A 14216-nucleotide genomic window follows, 5' to 3' on the forward strand; every position below is an offset into this window, starting at 1 on the left:
TGTATTTTTTGCTTGTTGTAATTTTGCACAACAGCATTACTCACAGCAGATTCCACCTCTGTGCACTGCTGCACAGAAACGTATTTAATTTTGTGTTTGTACCATGGTATAGCAGCATATAGCCCAGACATTCAATATCCCCGATCCCAAACTGGATTTTACTCCCCCCACCAGCACCCACAGAGTTATGGCTGCCCTCAGGCCAAGCACCCTCAAGCGCCCTGCACAGCAGCACTTCTACCTGTTGGCTGTGAAACGTTAGTAAACACGAGAGCGCTGGGCCGCGGAGCGCCTGCCCTCACCACCGCCCACGGCTCCGCTCTCGCCCTAACGGCCCAACGGCCGCGGCGCGCGCGAGAACGGCCGCCAGCCTCGCGAGACTTCCCCGCGAGGCCTCCTCTCGCTTCGCGGCCGGCTCCTTTAAGAAAAAAATCCCGTGGGGCTGCTCCTCTCGCGATACCCGCTCGCCCCCTCCCCCCCCAAACTGGCAGGCCGAACCTCCGACGCCCGGTGAAGTGGGGGCGGGGCGGAGCGGGGCGCAGGGAGGCCCGGCGGCCCGCACCTGCCGTCACCGGCGCCTCGTGCCGAATCCCACCCTTCCTCTCCCGGCCCGAGCGGCGGCGGGCCGCGGCCGTTACCGACGCCGCCGGGCCGTTAGCAGCGCCGCCTGGTCGTTAGCGGCGGCAGCTCTCCTGTCACGAAGCGCCGTAAAATGCCCCCCGGGGGCGGGGGGCGGCTGCGGTGCGCTTAGCGAGGCTCCCGCAGCGCGCTGCTGCGGCACCGTGCTCGGGGGGAGCGCGGGCGAGGAGGCGCCCGAGCCCCTCAGCGGCTCGTCTTGGCGCCGGGCCCCGAAGCGGCCGGGCGCGGCCGGGCGCCTCCCGTTACCCCGCTCTCCCTGGGCGCCTTAACGCGCAGGCTCTGCCGCCGCGCGCATGGCCGTAAACTAAAATGTGCGATGATGCCCCAGGTAAGCGTCTTTCGTTTGTGCTTTCGGAGCGAGGCAGGTGTTGGTTGCCTGTAACGTATGCTGGGGTGGCAAAATCATGGTTGAGTAAGAGCAGGGCCGGAAGTTAGTTACCAGGCGCTTGGTAGTCGGCGGCGGGTGCGTGCGCTTCGAGGCGCTGCCTCACGCTGCACCTGGGGAAGAGAGTGCCTGTGGCCCCGTGCTGTGGCGCAGGGGGCCGGGGGGCTTGTTGTCTGACAGTAACTGGCATGCACATCTCAGTGCCAAAGCGCTCTGAGGCCTTGCTTAGCAGAAAAGCTGAACTGTCTAAGAAGCACAATGGTGTGTGTATGTCTTAAGAGCTTTCAGTGAGAAAACTGTTTTTAAATCAGTCCTGCTTATAAGAAATGTTCATTTTGAATTTGTTTTTTGGGGGGAAAAGTGGAAACATATGTTGAAGTGAATTCAAAACATTCTGCTTCAATGTTTTTTGGGAAGAAAACATTTTGAATTTTGTTAGAGTTTTTTGTTTAACAATTTTGTATTTAAACTTGATAACGTAAGAAAGAAAATTTTTTGCTGTATAGCATCTTGAATTTTGTTTTTATAGGCTATTTTTTATTTGGGGATGAAAACAAACTTTGCACTCTAAGTGGTCAAACCTCAGTAGTTACAAAGTATTCATAGTTGTTTTGCCTGTTTTATATAGGAGCAGTTGTTGGAGTGAACTAGCAGCTTGGCAGTAGAGCACTATCAACATGATTTAGAACAGTCAATATATATAATGGCACTTTTTCCAAGTGTTGTAGCAGGATAAATATAGCCAGGCATCTTAAACATTGGTTTTTAGCATTGATGGCAAGTGTACTAAATCATGTTGGTATATCCACTCTAGGAAGTCATCCTAGGATAAACTTCCTCACTTGTAAAGCTAGAACTCTATGTAAATAATTGTTGTGGTTCACAAAAAGTTTGTGAATTGGCATGGTTAAAGTACCAATTCTTGCTTTGGCTTGTACACCATTGCTTTCAGGGATATTGGTGCAATGGTGGCCTTTTTACAATTGCTTTGCCATTCCTTCACTTTTTCTCATTCTATGCCTTTTTTCTTACTAAGTTTGGAATCTGGTATTGCTGAAACTATGGCCAGTAGTATTCACTGTGCTTTGCACCTCAAACTCAAATTCTAACAAATCATATGCAAGGTCATAAAACTCAAGTAAATGCTTAGTTAAAAACAAAGGCACTGTAATCTTAAATCATAGTTTTAACTTGAGGCTTTGAGGCTTTTTTTTTTTTTTAAGACTATTTTGTTACGTGTCACTTTAGATATGACTGTAAAAGAAAGTAGTTATGGAAATTCTCTCTCATTTTAAATTTTGTCTTGCAAGTTTAACAGCATGCTATATATAGCTGGTTTCATTTTATCAGCGTTCTTTCCTAACTTTGAGCAATCGCACAAAGATTTAGACACTATTGGTAGAAGTTTATGTGCATGGTTTTCCACATGTATTTGGGCATGCATGCGAGACAGTAGAAATGCCTTAAAATTTCAGAGATTGGCTGCATACAATTTATACTGTCTGTACTTCTGCGTCCTTCACCTCAAAAAAATGCATTAGAATTGCAAGCTTTAATGAAGATCAGCAAGAATGGCTGAAGGTATGGAGCAGCTTACTTATAGGGATCAAGCTGTGGGGTGGGACTTCTCAGCCTGAACAAGGATGATGTGGAGGTGTTCAGAAAAAGATCCACAAAATCATGCATGATATGGAGCCCATATATAGAAATGGATGGGTTATGATCTCATTAATAGTCCTCGGTTTAGTTTGTAGAATCCAAGTTTATAGCAGGCAAAAGTTTGTCATGCAATAGAACGCAGACCTGTGAAACTCTTAGTCAAAAGACTAATTGAATGCAAGAAATCTGCATGTGTTGAAGGGGGAATGGAACAGGTACTTGGAAGAGAGCTCTCCTGGGGATTACTAAATAGACAACCATAACTGGCTCAGGAAATCTACAGAATTAAAAATAGTTTAAGCCTGGAGAATTTTAGAAGAGAGTTTTTCTATACGCTTATGCTATATTTACTGTTACCTGGATGTCAACTTACGGCCTCTGGTCATTACAGAGTAGTGGGTAGGTGGACTTTCTTATGTTCTCTTTTATTGTGTATAATTTGATTATATTAAAAATTTAAAATATTATCACTGATCTAATTAATGAAGAGAATAATTCTTTGAGGGTTCAGTTCCAGAAGCTGGGGGAAATGACTCAGGAAATGGTGAGAAGAACATATCCTCTCAATGAGGTTTTTGCACTGAGGCATGACAATAGGGGAAAGTGGAGTTTCTTGCCTTCAAGACTTCCTCTTTTCTGTTCCTTACCTCTCTGAAAAATAACTGAGTTGTATTTCTATTTCTTTTGTTGTCTCAGCACTAAATCAGTACGCAGTGAAATGCACAGAAAGATGTATTGCCACTGGTCATAGGTGTGAAGTTCAAATCCTTGTTCTGATGCAAAATTCTCTCTCTTGCTTCTTTCCATAAAAACCTGTCCCAGGTGCCTCTCACTGCTGCTGTTAATGCTTTTTCACAGAAGTAGCAGAATGATATTCCAACAAATAAATTAGAACAATAAAAGCTCTGAGGTGAATCATCCATATCAGTTTCTTTGATTTGAGAAAGCTCAGTACAGGAAGGCTGAAAATGGTTTCCACATATTCAAAAAGACGAGAACACTGCCTCAGTTCAAGTTGGAAAACTTCCTAAGCAGCCGTTATTTCCTAGGTCTTTCTCTTTTTACTATAAAGAGCAAAAGCCTTATATTTTCTAATAAGGATACTTTATTGGATGTTTCCTTGTTAATTTGATATGTGTTCTCTAAGCTTTGTGCTGTTGTTCTTATCCTCCTCTTTCCATCATCTCTTAGCAGCATTTACTATTTAAAAAGTTGTCTTTGTATGTGAAGTGTAAAAACAAGATAGCTGAAAATGACCTGTTTGTTTATTAATCTGTTGTTAATATTTGTTGTGCTGTATTAAGGCTGTACTCAGAAGATATAGAGGAACAGATGTTACAGTTCCAGACTTGACTGCTATGTAAGGAATTTATTGAGTGATTAGCCACTTCCATGAATAATGTAGGCAAATGGTATGATACTATATGTTTTTAAATCACACCTCTGTTGTTCCAGAAGCCAGCTTTTTTTCACCAGTGCTAGACTTCCTTAGGAGAAAGGTGATGTTTTCATGCGCAATTACATTTGTAAAATAATTTATTAAAGGCACAGTACTAGATGCAAGTAGATCAAAAGTGCATATGATATAGAAGGTTGTTTTGATCAAGTCACCTGGTTTGTTAATTGGACTCTAAACCTGCAGGCATCAGCATATCCATGTTTGTTTGTGTGAGCTCAAGGGAAATCTTCATGGAGTAACTTAATGTATCAGAGTTTTTCTACTGCAGATTCTTTAATACAGACTCAGATGTTTGTAAAATAGCACTGTTTTAACAAAATGTAATTTTATATGTTGCTCAGGATTTGGTTCTAAATTGTAACCAATATCATAGGTCTAGTGCTCCCTTCAATAAAATCTTGTATCTTATGTTGTATGCATTTTGTCAAATAAATTTTTATTAAATATTTTAAATAGTGTGACAAAATGAAATACTTTGTCCATTTGGACAGGTTTTCAGTATGCTTTTTATTTGTTTGTTTTTCTCATAGATAGATGGCACATTGGAGATAAATGCCTTGCCCCTTGTCTTGAAAATGGGAAACTTTATGAAGGAACAGTAAAGTCTATTGAAAAGGACAAGAATGGGAAATCATTTGCTGTTGTATCATTCTTGGAGTCTGAAGAAAGGAAAATACTAATAACTAATCTTCATAGAGTCAAATCCAGTAAAGATCCCTGGAAAAACTTAATATTTGATGATGATGATCTGGAAAAGCCTAATTTTCCTGACCAAAATCTTCCATCTCCTGCAATTGCTTTTAAATTATCTGACAATGGGGATTGTATCCCATATACAATTAACAGATATCTGCGTGATTATCAAAGAGAAGGAGCCCAATTCCTGTATGGACACTATGCAATTAAAAGGGGGTGTATTCTTGGAGATGATATGGGCCTTGGAAAAACAATACAGGTATGCATTGTGGAATTCTCATCTGATGGTTATTTAATCATAATATCAAGTTTGCAGAAGAAAAATATGTTTTTGAAGAATATTTTATTTATATATTTATAAAATGCAGTATTTGTGTTCTTAAAGTTTACAGTATGGGGGAGGTAGTTCAGTGCATGTGAAGAAAAAGAGCTCATTTCACTTGTTTAGAAAATATTAGTATGTATAAATGAAATGTTAATTAAAATTCATTATTTAGCAGTTAACTCATTTACAGTCTTAGGGAAAATTTGTTGTATGCTTGTCAATTGGCCAAAACTTTCCAGTCTTAAACTAAAGCATGAGTTCTGAGAGAAGGACTTTTCTTGAAGTCTTTTGCATTGCAATGTTCTTTCCATTTCTCAGTGGATTTTTGGTTAATTTGGTTTGGCTGTCTGGCTCTTTCTTCTCAAGCTAAAGTTGAGATGGAGACAAGTAGAAAAACACTTTTTTTTTTAATCATGATTTTGCTGAATTAAAGTTTCCTATAAAGGCCTTTAGGTTGCTTCCTGCTTTATCTGGAAGAGTCAAAGGTTTCTCAGCAGAGTTGACCTCTTTTACAGCCTTTGCTTTAGTTACAAATTTGTGATGCATAACTCTTCCATAAAGGGAGGATCTGGAAGACACATGGGATTTTACGTTTTGTTGAATTTTCTTCTTATTCTTGAAAGGATTAAAAAAGATACTAAAATCAAACAACGTGCAAACTTGCAACAGCCTCCTACCTTCAGTTTATATGAAGCATCATGTATAAAAATGCCTTTTTTTTTTTTCTTTCTTCCACATACCTGTTTCTCACCCAGCTGCCCCATATGTGATGGGTTTCCCTCTCTTCTGCTCTTTTACCTCCACTCTTCTCAGGTATTTTTCTGTCAGCTCTGCACTCCTGTCTGGCCTTTTCCCCCCACCATTGGAGGGAGAAAGCTTTGGGTGCCTCTCTCTTTTCTTAGTTCTTTTTTTTTTTTTTGGGGGGGGGGGAAAGCAACAGCTGACAGCTTTACCTCTGCCCTGCTATGAGCAGCTGTATAGCAGCTGCTGAGGGAAGGGGCTAGAGCTGGCTGCCCTGAGTAAATAGGGCCCGTTGAATTTCCAAAAGAAGGGCACCTCTGTCTGACAACACATCTGGTTCTTGCTGCTGCTTAGCCCCATGGATGCCATTTATTCTAAGCGGGTTTTACAAATATGACTATTCTGGCCAGATATCTCTGTGCCTTCTGCCTGGTTTGGATTGCCATGACAGCAGCTTGGAATAGCCCAGCTCATGCTGCTTGTCCTCACTGTAATGTCTTGTAATAAATGTCCCATAATCAAAGGGGAAGAAAAATCACCTGACAGTGACTGAGTTGAGGCACATGACTGAATAATAGGCCCAAACACAACAGAAAGAACTGGTTTTGTAGATAACAGGAATTTGAAGGAAAGGAACATACATGAAACTACACATTTTTAAGAATCTAACCTTTAGTTTAAACCTTTTCTTCCTTTTGCAGAAGTAGTATTGGACTAACATTAGCAAGTATCTCTTCCTTCTGTTTTCTCATCCAAGATTCATGTGCCATCCCTTTTCAGGAAAATTCCCAGGCATGTTTCATCTCTAGTTTTTCTTGGCTCCTTTATCCATATTTTTAAAAATTTTTCCTCTTAGATGACTGAAGTGTGAAATTGCTCAAGAAGCACACTTACCACAAATGCAGGATTCTCCAAAGAGAGGGGTTCCTATTTTAAAAATGGAAGTCAGTTAAAAAAGAAAGAAAAAAGTTTTACTAAGTCTAATTCAGGATCTTTTCCTAAATGTTTACTTGCAATAAAAGATGTTCACTTTCTGTTTACATTTTTGTACCTGATTACTGAGGATTGTTTTCTTTCTTGAGGTCATTTCGTTTCTGGCTGCAGTGCTGCACAAGAAGGGAACACGTGAAGATATTGAAAATAATATGCCAGAATTTTTACTGAGGACAGTGAAAAAAGAATCGAAATGTAGCCCCAAGAAGGTACAGCTTTTGTTGATATAAATTTAAAAGTTTTGGTAAAAGGCGATACAGTTTTTGTTGTCATTTGTTTGTTTTGGGAGTTTACATACATTCATTTTTAATGTTTAGCGTAGATCGGAGGTTCATGGCCTTCTTAGCAGTGTTAGGGCAGCTTCTGGTTTTTCAAATTTTCACAGTGTTTCCTCTAGCTGTTACTGTCCAATCTATTACTTTCGTCAGTCTGTTCTAACAGAAGACATTTGCAAATATCTGGATGAGATTTGTGGCTAGAGTACTCTGAAAAGCCTGTGTCACTGAGTAGTAAACTAGAGTTTTGCATGATCGTGTTTCTAAAATACAAAAAGCATGTGTGTATCTATAAGAACGAATATAGAGATTTATGTAACAATTGTGTGAAGAAGAGAGATCTGAAGATCACTTTAATTTTATCCATGAGAAGACCCATTCAATTTTCTGTATTCTATTGCTATTTTTGTTTTATTGGAATAATTGGAATATTTGACTGGCCGAATGGTTCATACGACTATAATTCTATGAGGAACAGTTTCGAAAAAGATGGGCAGGGAAGAAGAGGTGAAGGGGTGGCCCTGTCTGTGAACAAAGAGGAGTGGTTCTGACCACATATAAGAGAAGAAAAATTTCACTATTAGGGCCATTAGGCATTGGAACAGGTCGCCTAAAGAGGTGGTGGACTGCCCCCCATCCTTGAAGGTTTTGAAGACCGACTGGGCAAAGCCCTAAATGACCTGGTCTGAATTCAGTGTTGCCCCTGCTTTGCCCAGGAAATTAGACTAGATTCTTCATGAGATCCCTTCCCACCTGAATGCTTTTATGATTCTACGATTAAAGAGTTCTACAGGCTATCTTAAACCTTTAAGTGTGTTTGGATACTTTCTATTCTAAAGTCATGTATTTACTAGCTTTGTGAATTGGAGCAAGCTGTTTAACCTCTTCATGCTTCTGTTTTCCCCATCTGTAAAATGTTTTATGATATATGGATACAGATGTTATATCAAAGCAAAGTGATAGTGTCTTGTGTGCTTTATTGCAGTTTCTTATGCTTTGTCTGTGGAAATAAATTTAATAATTTATGTAAATGCTATTAGAGTATAATTTGAATAAGTAACACTATTGCTTTGGTATTTTTGTAGTATTTTAGTGTGTGTGTTTTTTTTCCTCTAGTATTTACACACTGTGAATAAGCTGAATATTTCTTAATTTATTTTGTTGACTTCTTAGGTATTTTTTATTCTATGCATGTAACAGTAGATAAATATTAAATACAGATGTGACAGAATTAAACAAAATTCAAACTACATAGCAGTAAAATAAAACTCAAGATTCTAACTTTCCTTATTGAGAAAGTGCTATGTTTTAGATTTTCTAGTAGTACTGTAACAGCTATTTGTTTTCAGACTTTCCTTATAGTGGCCCCTCTTTCTGTGCTGTACAACTGGAAGGATGAGTTAGACACATGGGGCTACTTCAAGGTTGCAGTCTTGCATGGCAATAAAAAGGATGATGATTTGAGTCGCATCAAGCAAGGGAAATGTGAAGTTGCCCTTACAACGTATGAGATACTTCGCCTATATTTAGATGATTTTAACAGGTAACAATTTTAATATATTTTGTGCAACCATAATTTTAACTGTCTGTTTAATATTAAATTGTTCCTTACAAATACTTATATGCTTCCTGTATAAAGTGCTTAGTGCTAAATCCAAAGACTTGCTGTGTGGAAGAAGAGAACCTATGTGTAGTGGATTTACCATATACTATCTTTGTAGGTGGGTGCTTAGGAAAAGTATTCAAATAGTTTTCAGAAAGCTATAATTACAAGTAAATTAGTCTTCCCCCCCCCCCCCCCCCCTTCCTGAGTGACCATGAAAGTATTTAAGTGCCTAGAGTTCATGTTTCCATAAGAACTTTCTACTCATTCTTTTGCAGCATGGCATATAAGGTTGGGAAGTCTATTGAGTCTGCTGGTTGACTGCAACAAAGTTAAATATTTTCACATAGCTAGTCTTTGCTGTTACCCCATTCATGAAATGTTCTTAAAAGCTGCAGGAATCGCCTACCTGAAAAGTCGTGGTAGCTAAAAGATACTCAGAAGGTATTTCTATCTTTTAGTATAGTGTAAGAAAAAAGTTGCTGGAAATTTTTAGCAAATGTTGACAAGATGTTTGGTCCTTATTTATGCTTCACATGACGTTCCACAAGCTTGATGAAATTCCTGACTCCTAAGAACTTTGAGATGTAAGGGGGGCGGGGGAACATGCGTGTATGTATATGTTGTGTATGTATATATGAAAATGTATATGTAGTTTTAAATATCTGATGGTCTTAGGAGAATCAGGGTCTTTCCGACAGCAGGTTGTATTAGAAATCCTGCTTTATTTGTCCCATTCCTGTTAGTATTCTTAAACCAGGTGTTTTGCCTTGCCTTTGGTGATGTTCAGAAGTACTTAGCCTCTCACCTGATCCCAGTGGTCCTCTTCACTTATTTCATCCTGGAAGTAGAGTGGAAATTGTGTGAATAGCTCTGTTAATAGTAGCAGCCTGCCCTTAGCTGCCAACATTCTCAGTGACCCTGCAGACCTTCTCGTGTTAGGTGATGGGAAAGGACTAGAGAACATCCTGGTGTTCTGGATGGCCCTCACCAAAACAGTCAGATCTCCTGTCTGTGCTTAGTTCTGGGGAAAAAAGTGAAGTAGAAGACAGCTAAGGGTGTTAAGTTAGCAGCACCTTTCATGCTCTTGTCTTTCTGAGGGACTCTCTAAGCTTGAGCACCAAATAGTGGTCAGGGAACAGGTGCATGTGCTGCACTGCCTGTATTGACACAGCAGATCTGCGGGGTGACTACACTTGTCAGTATGTTGCTTCAGCATGCAGGTTGGCTGAACGGGCTCCTGTGGAGCATGTGACCAGATGGGCCTGTGGTCTTCTCTTGGCACTGAGAGAAGCTATATCTCTTGCTTAGCTAGGATGGTGGATTGGTCTCAAACATTGGTCTTAAATAAGAATTAATGATTTTAATGCTGTGCAAATTCTGGCCAACATCGTTGATATCTTGTGAGGGTGACTAAGCACTGGAACAGGTTGCCCAGAAAGGTTGTGGAGTCTCCTTCTTTGGAGAGACTCAGAAGCTGTCTGGACACAATCCCGGGCAACATGCTCTAGGTGACCCTGCTTGAGCAGGGGGGCTCGACTAGATGATCTCTAGAGGTCCCTTCCAACCTCAACCGTTCTGTGATTCTGTGACATGATCTTATGTTCAGACACTTCAGTTGGCTTGCAAGCTTTTATAACAGGTTAGCTATGAATCTCTTTACAGCTGATTTCCTATTCTTGCATTAGCCAAGCTTTAGAGTGGATACGTGAGAACTTGTGTAAAGGGAAAGGAAGAACACAGAAGCTCAAAAGTGCTACAAATTCAGTCTTCGAAATAGTCACCTAAAATACATAGGACTTGCTCAGGAAAGATGTTTCATTTTAAACATGCCTGTTTCTGCATTTTGCTTCTCAAAGTAACATCAAAGTGCTTTCATGTTGATACCATGCTGATAGAAAAGATTTCTGTCTATTTTTATTTATGCTGGATGGGTTTTGTTGGGGAAAATGAAGGTCATCTGCCCTTACCATGTTTCAGTAATTTACCTTCAGAAAACTATTAACTTATAAGTGGAATGAGTGCTGCTAAGAGGTGTTGGGTTGATAACTCCGGAGATGGAAAGCTGCTTTCTTTCACAGAAAGAAAGATTTGATACAGTCAACAGTAATTCCATCTATTTGACTATGTAGTTTAGCCATTAGGCTTAACTATGACCACTTAATTTACTAGGTGAATAGAATATAATGAAACTGGGTAATATAATGTAGTGTAAAATAGGAAAAACAAACATAAATATATATTTAATTATAATAATTATCATTACTTATGTGACTTGGTTTTGTGGGGTGATTGGATAAGATGGTATTTCAGTTAAGATGGTATTTCTTTTTGATCTGCAGCGTAGAGTGGTCTGCTGTCATAGTGGATGAAGCACACAGAATCAAGAATCCAAAGGCTCAAATAACTCAAACCATGAAGGCATTAAAGTGCAGTGTTCGCATAGGTCTTACTGGAACAATTCTTCAAAACAATATGAAGGAACTTTGGTGTGTCATGGACTGGTAAATAAAATATCTTTTTATATGGTTAAACACCCATATATCTTTGCCATGTGGTGGAGTTGGGCTAGGCCTGTGTCAAAAACCCTCAAGGTCCTTGTGAGAATATCAGTATTTTTTTTCCCCCCATATGTGTATTGACGTAAGATCCTAATAGATCCATCTGCAGTATGTATTTTGCAGGTATTTAATAAATTTGGAGTTCTCTTCATCATCTTGCTTCTTTGTGGAATTTGGGAAGCAGTACTTTTTCCTTCCTGTTTTTCTCTCCCCCACACAGCAGAGTGAGAGTCATTTTATAGCATTGAAAAACTGCCTGTGCCCCATCCCATGCATGCAAGTCATTCTGATTTACTTGGAAGTTGAAAGCAGTAATAATATTTTGCTGTTTTTTCAAAATGCACATATTTACAAAGCACCAATTCTTGTCCTGGGAAAGTTTTAAAGGAGAGAGGGAGTTGGAAATAAACCTAGATGTAAATCCAAACACAATAGTCTTACTGGGTATGCTTTACAAAGGAGAGAAAAAAAGCAAACGTATCTTGAATGTAAATGTCAAGAAAGAAATTCTTCAACGCTAAGCTTAGTACTGCATCTAGTTCATTAAAACTATGGTGGTGGTTATAATAGATTGTTCCAAGCTACCATGCTGCCAAGGATCTCTGAATTCTTCTTCCTGTTGGGTTTCTTAAGATTTTATTTAAGTTACAATACCTATATAACCTGATTTTAATAAAAACAATAAAAATAAACCATTGCAAACATGACTGCTCAGCTTTGTATTTAGGCTCCTGAATAACAGCAGTCCTGTTCTTTGGAGGTTATCTATACTTGTGACTTATGTTGGTCTGCTGTTGTTTAGTTTTTTTGGAGATGGTGTCACTTTTCCTTAGGAGAAAAGGATAGCCTGCCTTGAAGTAAAGAAAATGCTAGTATTCCTTCCCCCCCCCCCCTTTTTTTTTTAATAGGGCTGTACCAGGACTTCTGGGAACTAGAGTGCATTTCAAGAAGAAATTTTCTGATCCAGTGGAGCATGGCCAGAGGCACACTGCAACTAAAAGAGAGCTAGCAACAGGTCGCAAGGCCATGCTGAAGCTAGCAAGAAAAATGTCTGGCTGGTTCCTCAGACGTACGAAAGCTCTTATCAGTGATCAGTTGCCAAAAAAGGAAGACAGAGTAAGAGCATCTGCCCATTTCAAATACAACATTAATGAATATATCTATTCTTTTTTGTTTTTGTTGTGTTTTTTTTCTCTTTCATCATGCCTCTAGTAGTTTATGGCTTTCTTTTGGGCTTATGAACTTAAGAAGAATCCAGAGCCTTGAAAAAAATGCACACGCAGTAGTGTGCTTTGTTCACATAATTACTATGATTTCATGTTGAAATGGAGTTAATCAGGCATGAAAATGCTCAGCTAGACTTCTGACTAGTGATTTACACATCTATTTTATGTGCACTTTTGTAAGTACCTGTGCAAATCCACTGCAATGTATGTAAATCTCTTGAAATTCTGTGCAGGACTTCTGAATTCAAGACCTGGTATTTTGTACACAGAACAATTTGCTTTAAACATATATATATTTTTAACTCCTTCATTTTCAGTCATTTAAAAAAACTCAGAAAACCAATACCTAAAGCTGGCTGTTATAGGTCTGTAATCCTATTCATCTGATGCTGTTGTAAACATGTTAAAAAATATATATATTCTTTATGACTATAGCTAAGAATGCTTATTATGTGTATATATATATATTTGTGCTTTCCTTCTAAGTAGATAGATAAATTTGTTTGCAGCTGTTTTTGTTTTCAAAATTTGGTATTTGTTCTTCATTCTTAGTGTATAATAATGTCATCTAAACTGTCTTCTAAAGGAAAGATTAACAAAAACGTCAGTCAGTTGCTTTTCTAAATCTAGCAGGTTTTATTCTTTTCATTCTCTTGTTAATGTGAGTATATGTTCAAGTTACTGTTGTATTATTACAGCACAGCATGGTGCTGCTGCTGTGTGGGTGGCCTAGGTTAAGGAATGATCTTGGGATTTCTGTCTCCTGCTGCTTAAGACTAAAGATGTCATGGAGATGCCACCCATGGTCTCCAAGAGGAGGGATAAGAGTTTTGGCCATAGCACTGTATAGATCCCTGCCTTCTCACTGTTCTGACTGCCATAGGCCACCATTAGATTGAACTGTATTTCATTTGTTCTGCTTGTGGTAGTGCCCGACAGCAGCTAGCCCCTAAGGAGAAGGAAAGAAAGGGCAAATAAAGCAACTGGCAAAACAGGAGAATCCTTAATTAGTTATGCATTTATTGCTCTCACTCTACCCTACTCCTCCCTCCTTCCCCCCACAAAAGCTCTGTTGAAAAATTTGTGGAAACCTAACAGCAGATTGTTGTAGCTCAGTATTGGTACCCTCTGTAGTATTTGGGAGGGGTTAAATAATTATAGGTGCATTTTGGCTAAAATTTACTTTTTTACTGTTTTGGGGGTGGGGTTCAGTGTTCCGTGGTGTTTTTTTTTTTTTTTTTTTTTTTTCTGAAATGCTCTTTGCTGTTCATTATATGCTGAACATAATTGTGATTTAGGGTTCTCTCTTTGGCAGATGGTGTACTGTTCCCTGACAGAATTCCAGAAAACGGTGTACCAGGCTGTGCTGGAGACGGAGGATGTAAGCTTAGTGTTACGAGCAGCAGAGCCCTGTAGCTGCAGCAGTGGCCGTAAAAGGAAGAACTGTTGTTACAAAGTAAGAACTTCCACAGTCTGGATTTTAGAATGTGGTCATCCCGTTTTGAGCAGTAGCTAGATTTCCTCAGAAGACTCCCTTAAGATGAAGAGCTGTTACAAATGGCCACATGGTTGTAGGCCATGACCCGGGCACAAGTTTAATGTTCACATCTTTCTTTTGGAGAAATCCTGTCTAGAAACATGGGATTGCATCCCA

The 14216-nt window shown here is 39.5% G+C and overlaps 1 protein-coding gene across 1 annotated transcript in view; it reads left to right on the forward strand.

The window, feature by feature from the left end:
• Window positions 1–823: 823 nt before the first annotated feature.
• Window positions 824–14216, forward strand: part of ERCC6L2 (ERCC excision repair 6 like 2) — a 59181-nt gene continuing 45788 nt past the window's right edge. The window contains exons 1-7 of the mRNA XM_067315507.1: window positions 824–967; window positions 4673–5097; window positions 6987–7106; window positions 8522–8715; window positions 11118–11279; window positions 12245–12452; window positions 13878–14018. Coding sequence (XP_067171608.1) covers window positions 949–967; window positions 4673–5097; window positions 6987–7106; window positions 8522–8715; window positions 11118–11279; window positions 12245–12452; window positions 13878–14018 — 1269 coding nt within the window. The 5' untranslated portion in view covers window positions 824–948. The remainder of the gene's footprint in view (window positions 968–4672; window positions 5098–6986; window positions 7107–8521; window positions 8716–11117; window positions 11280–12244; window positions 12453–13877; window positions 14019–14216) is intronic.

Source organism: Apteryx mantelli, chromosome Z, assembly GCF_036417845.1.
Source record: "Apteryx mantelli isolate bAptMan1 chromosome Z, bAptMan1.hap1, whole genome shotgun sequence".
Lineage (NCBI taxonomy): Eukaryota > Metazoa > Chordata > Aves > Apterygiformes > Apterygidae > Apteryx > Apteryx mantelli.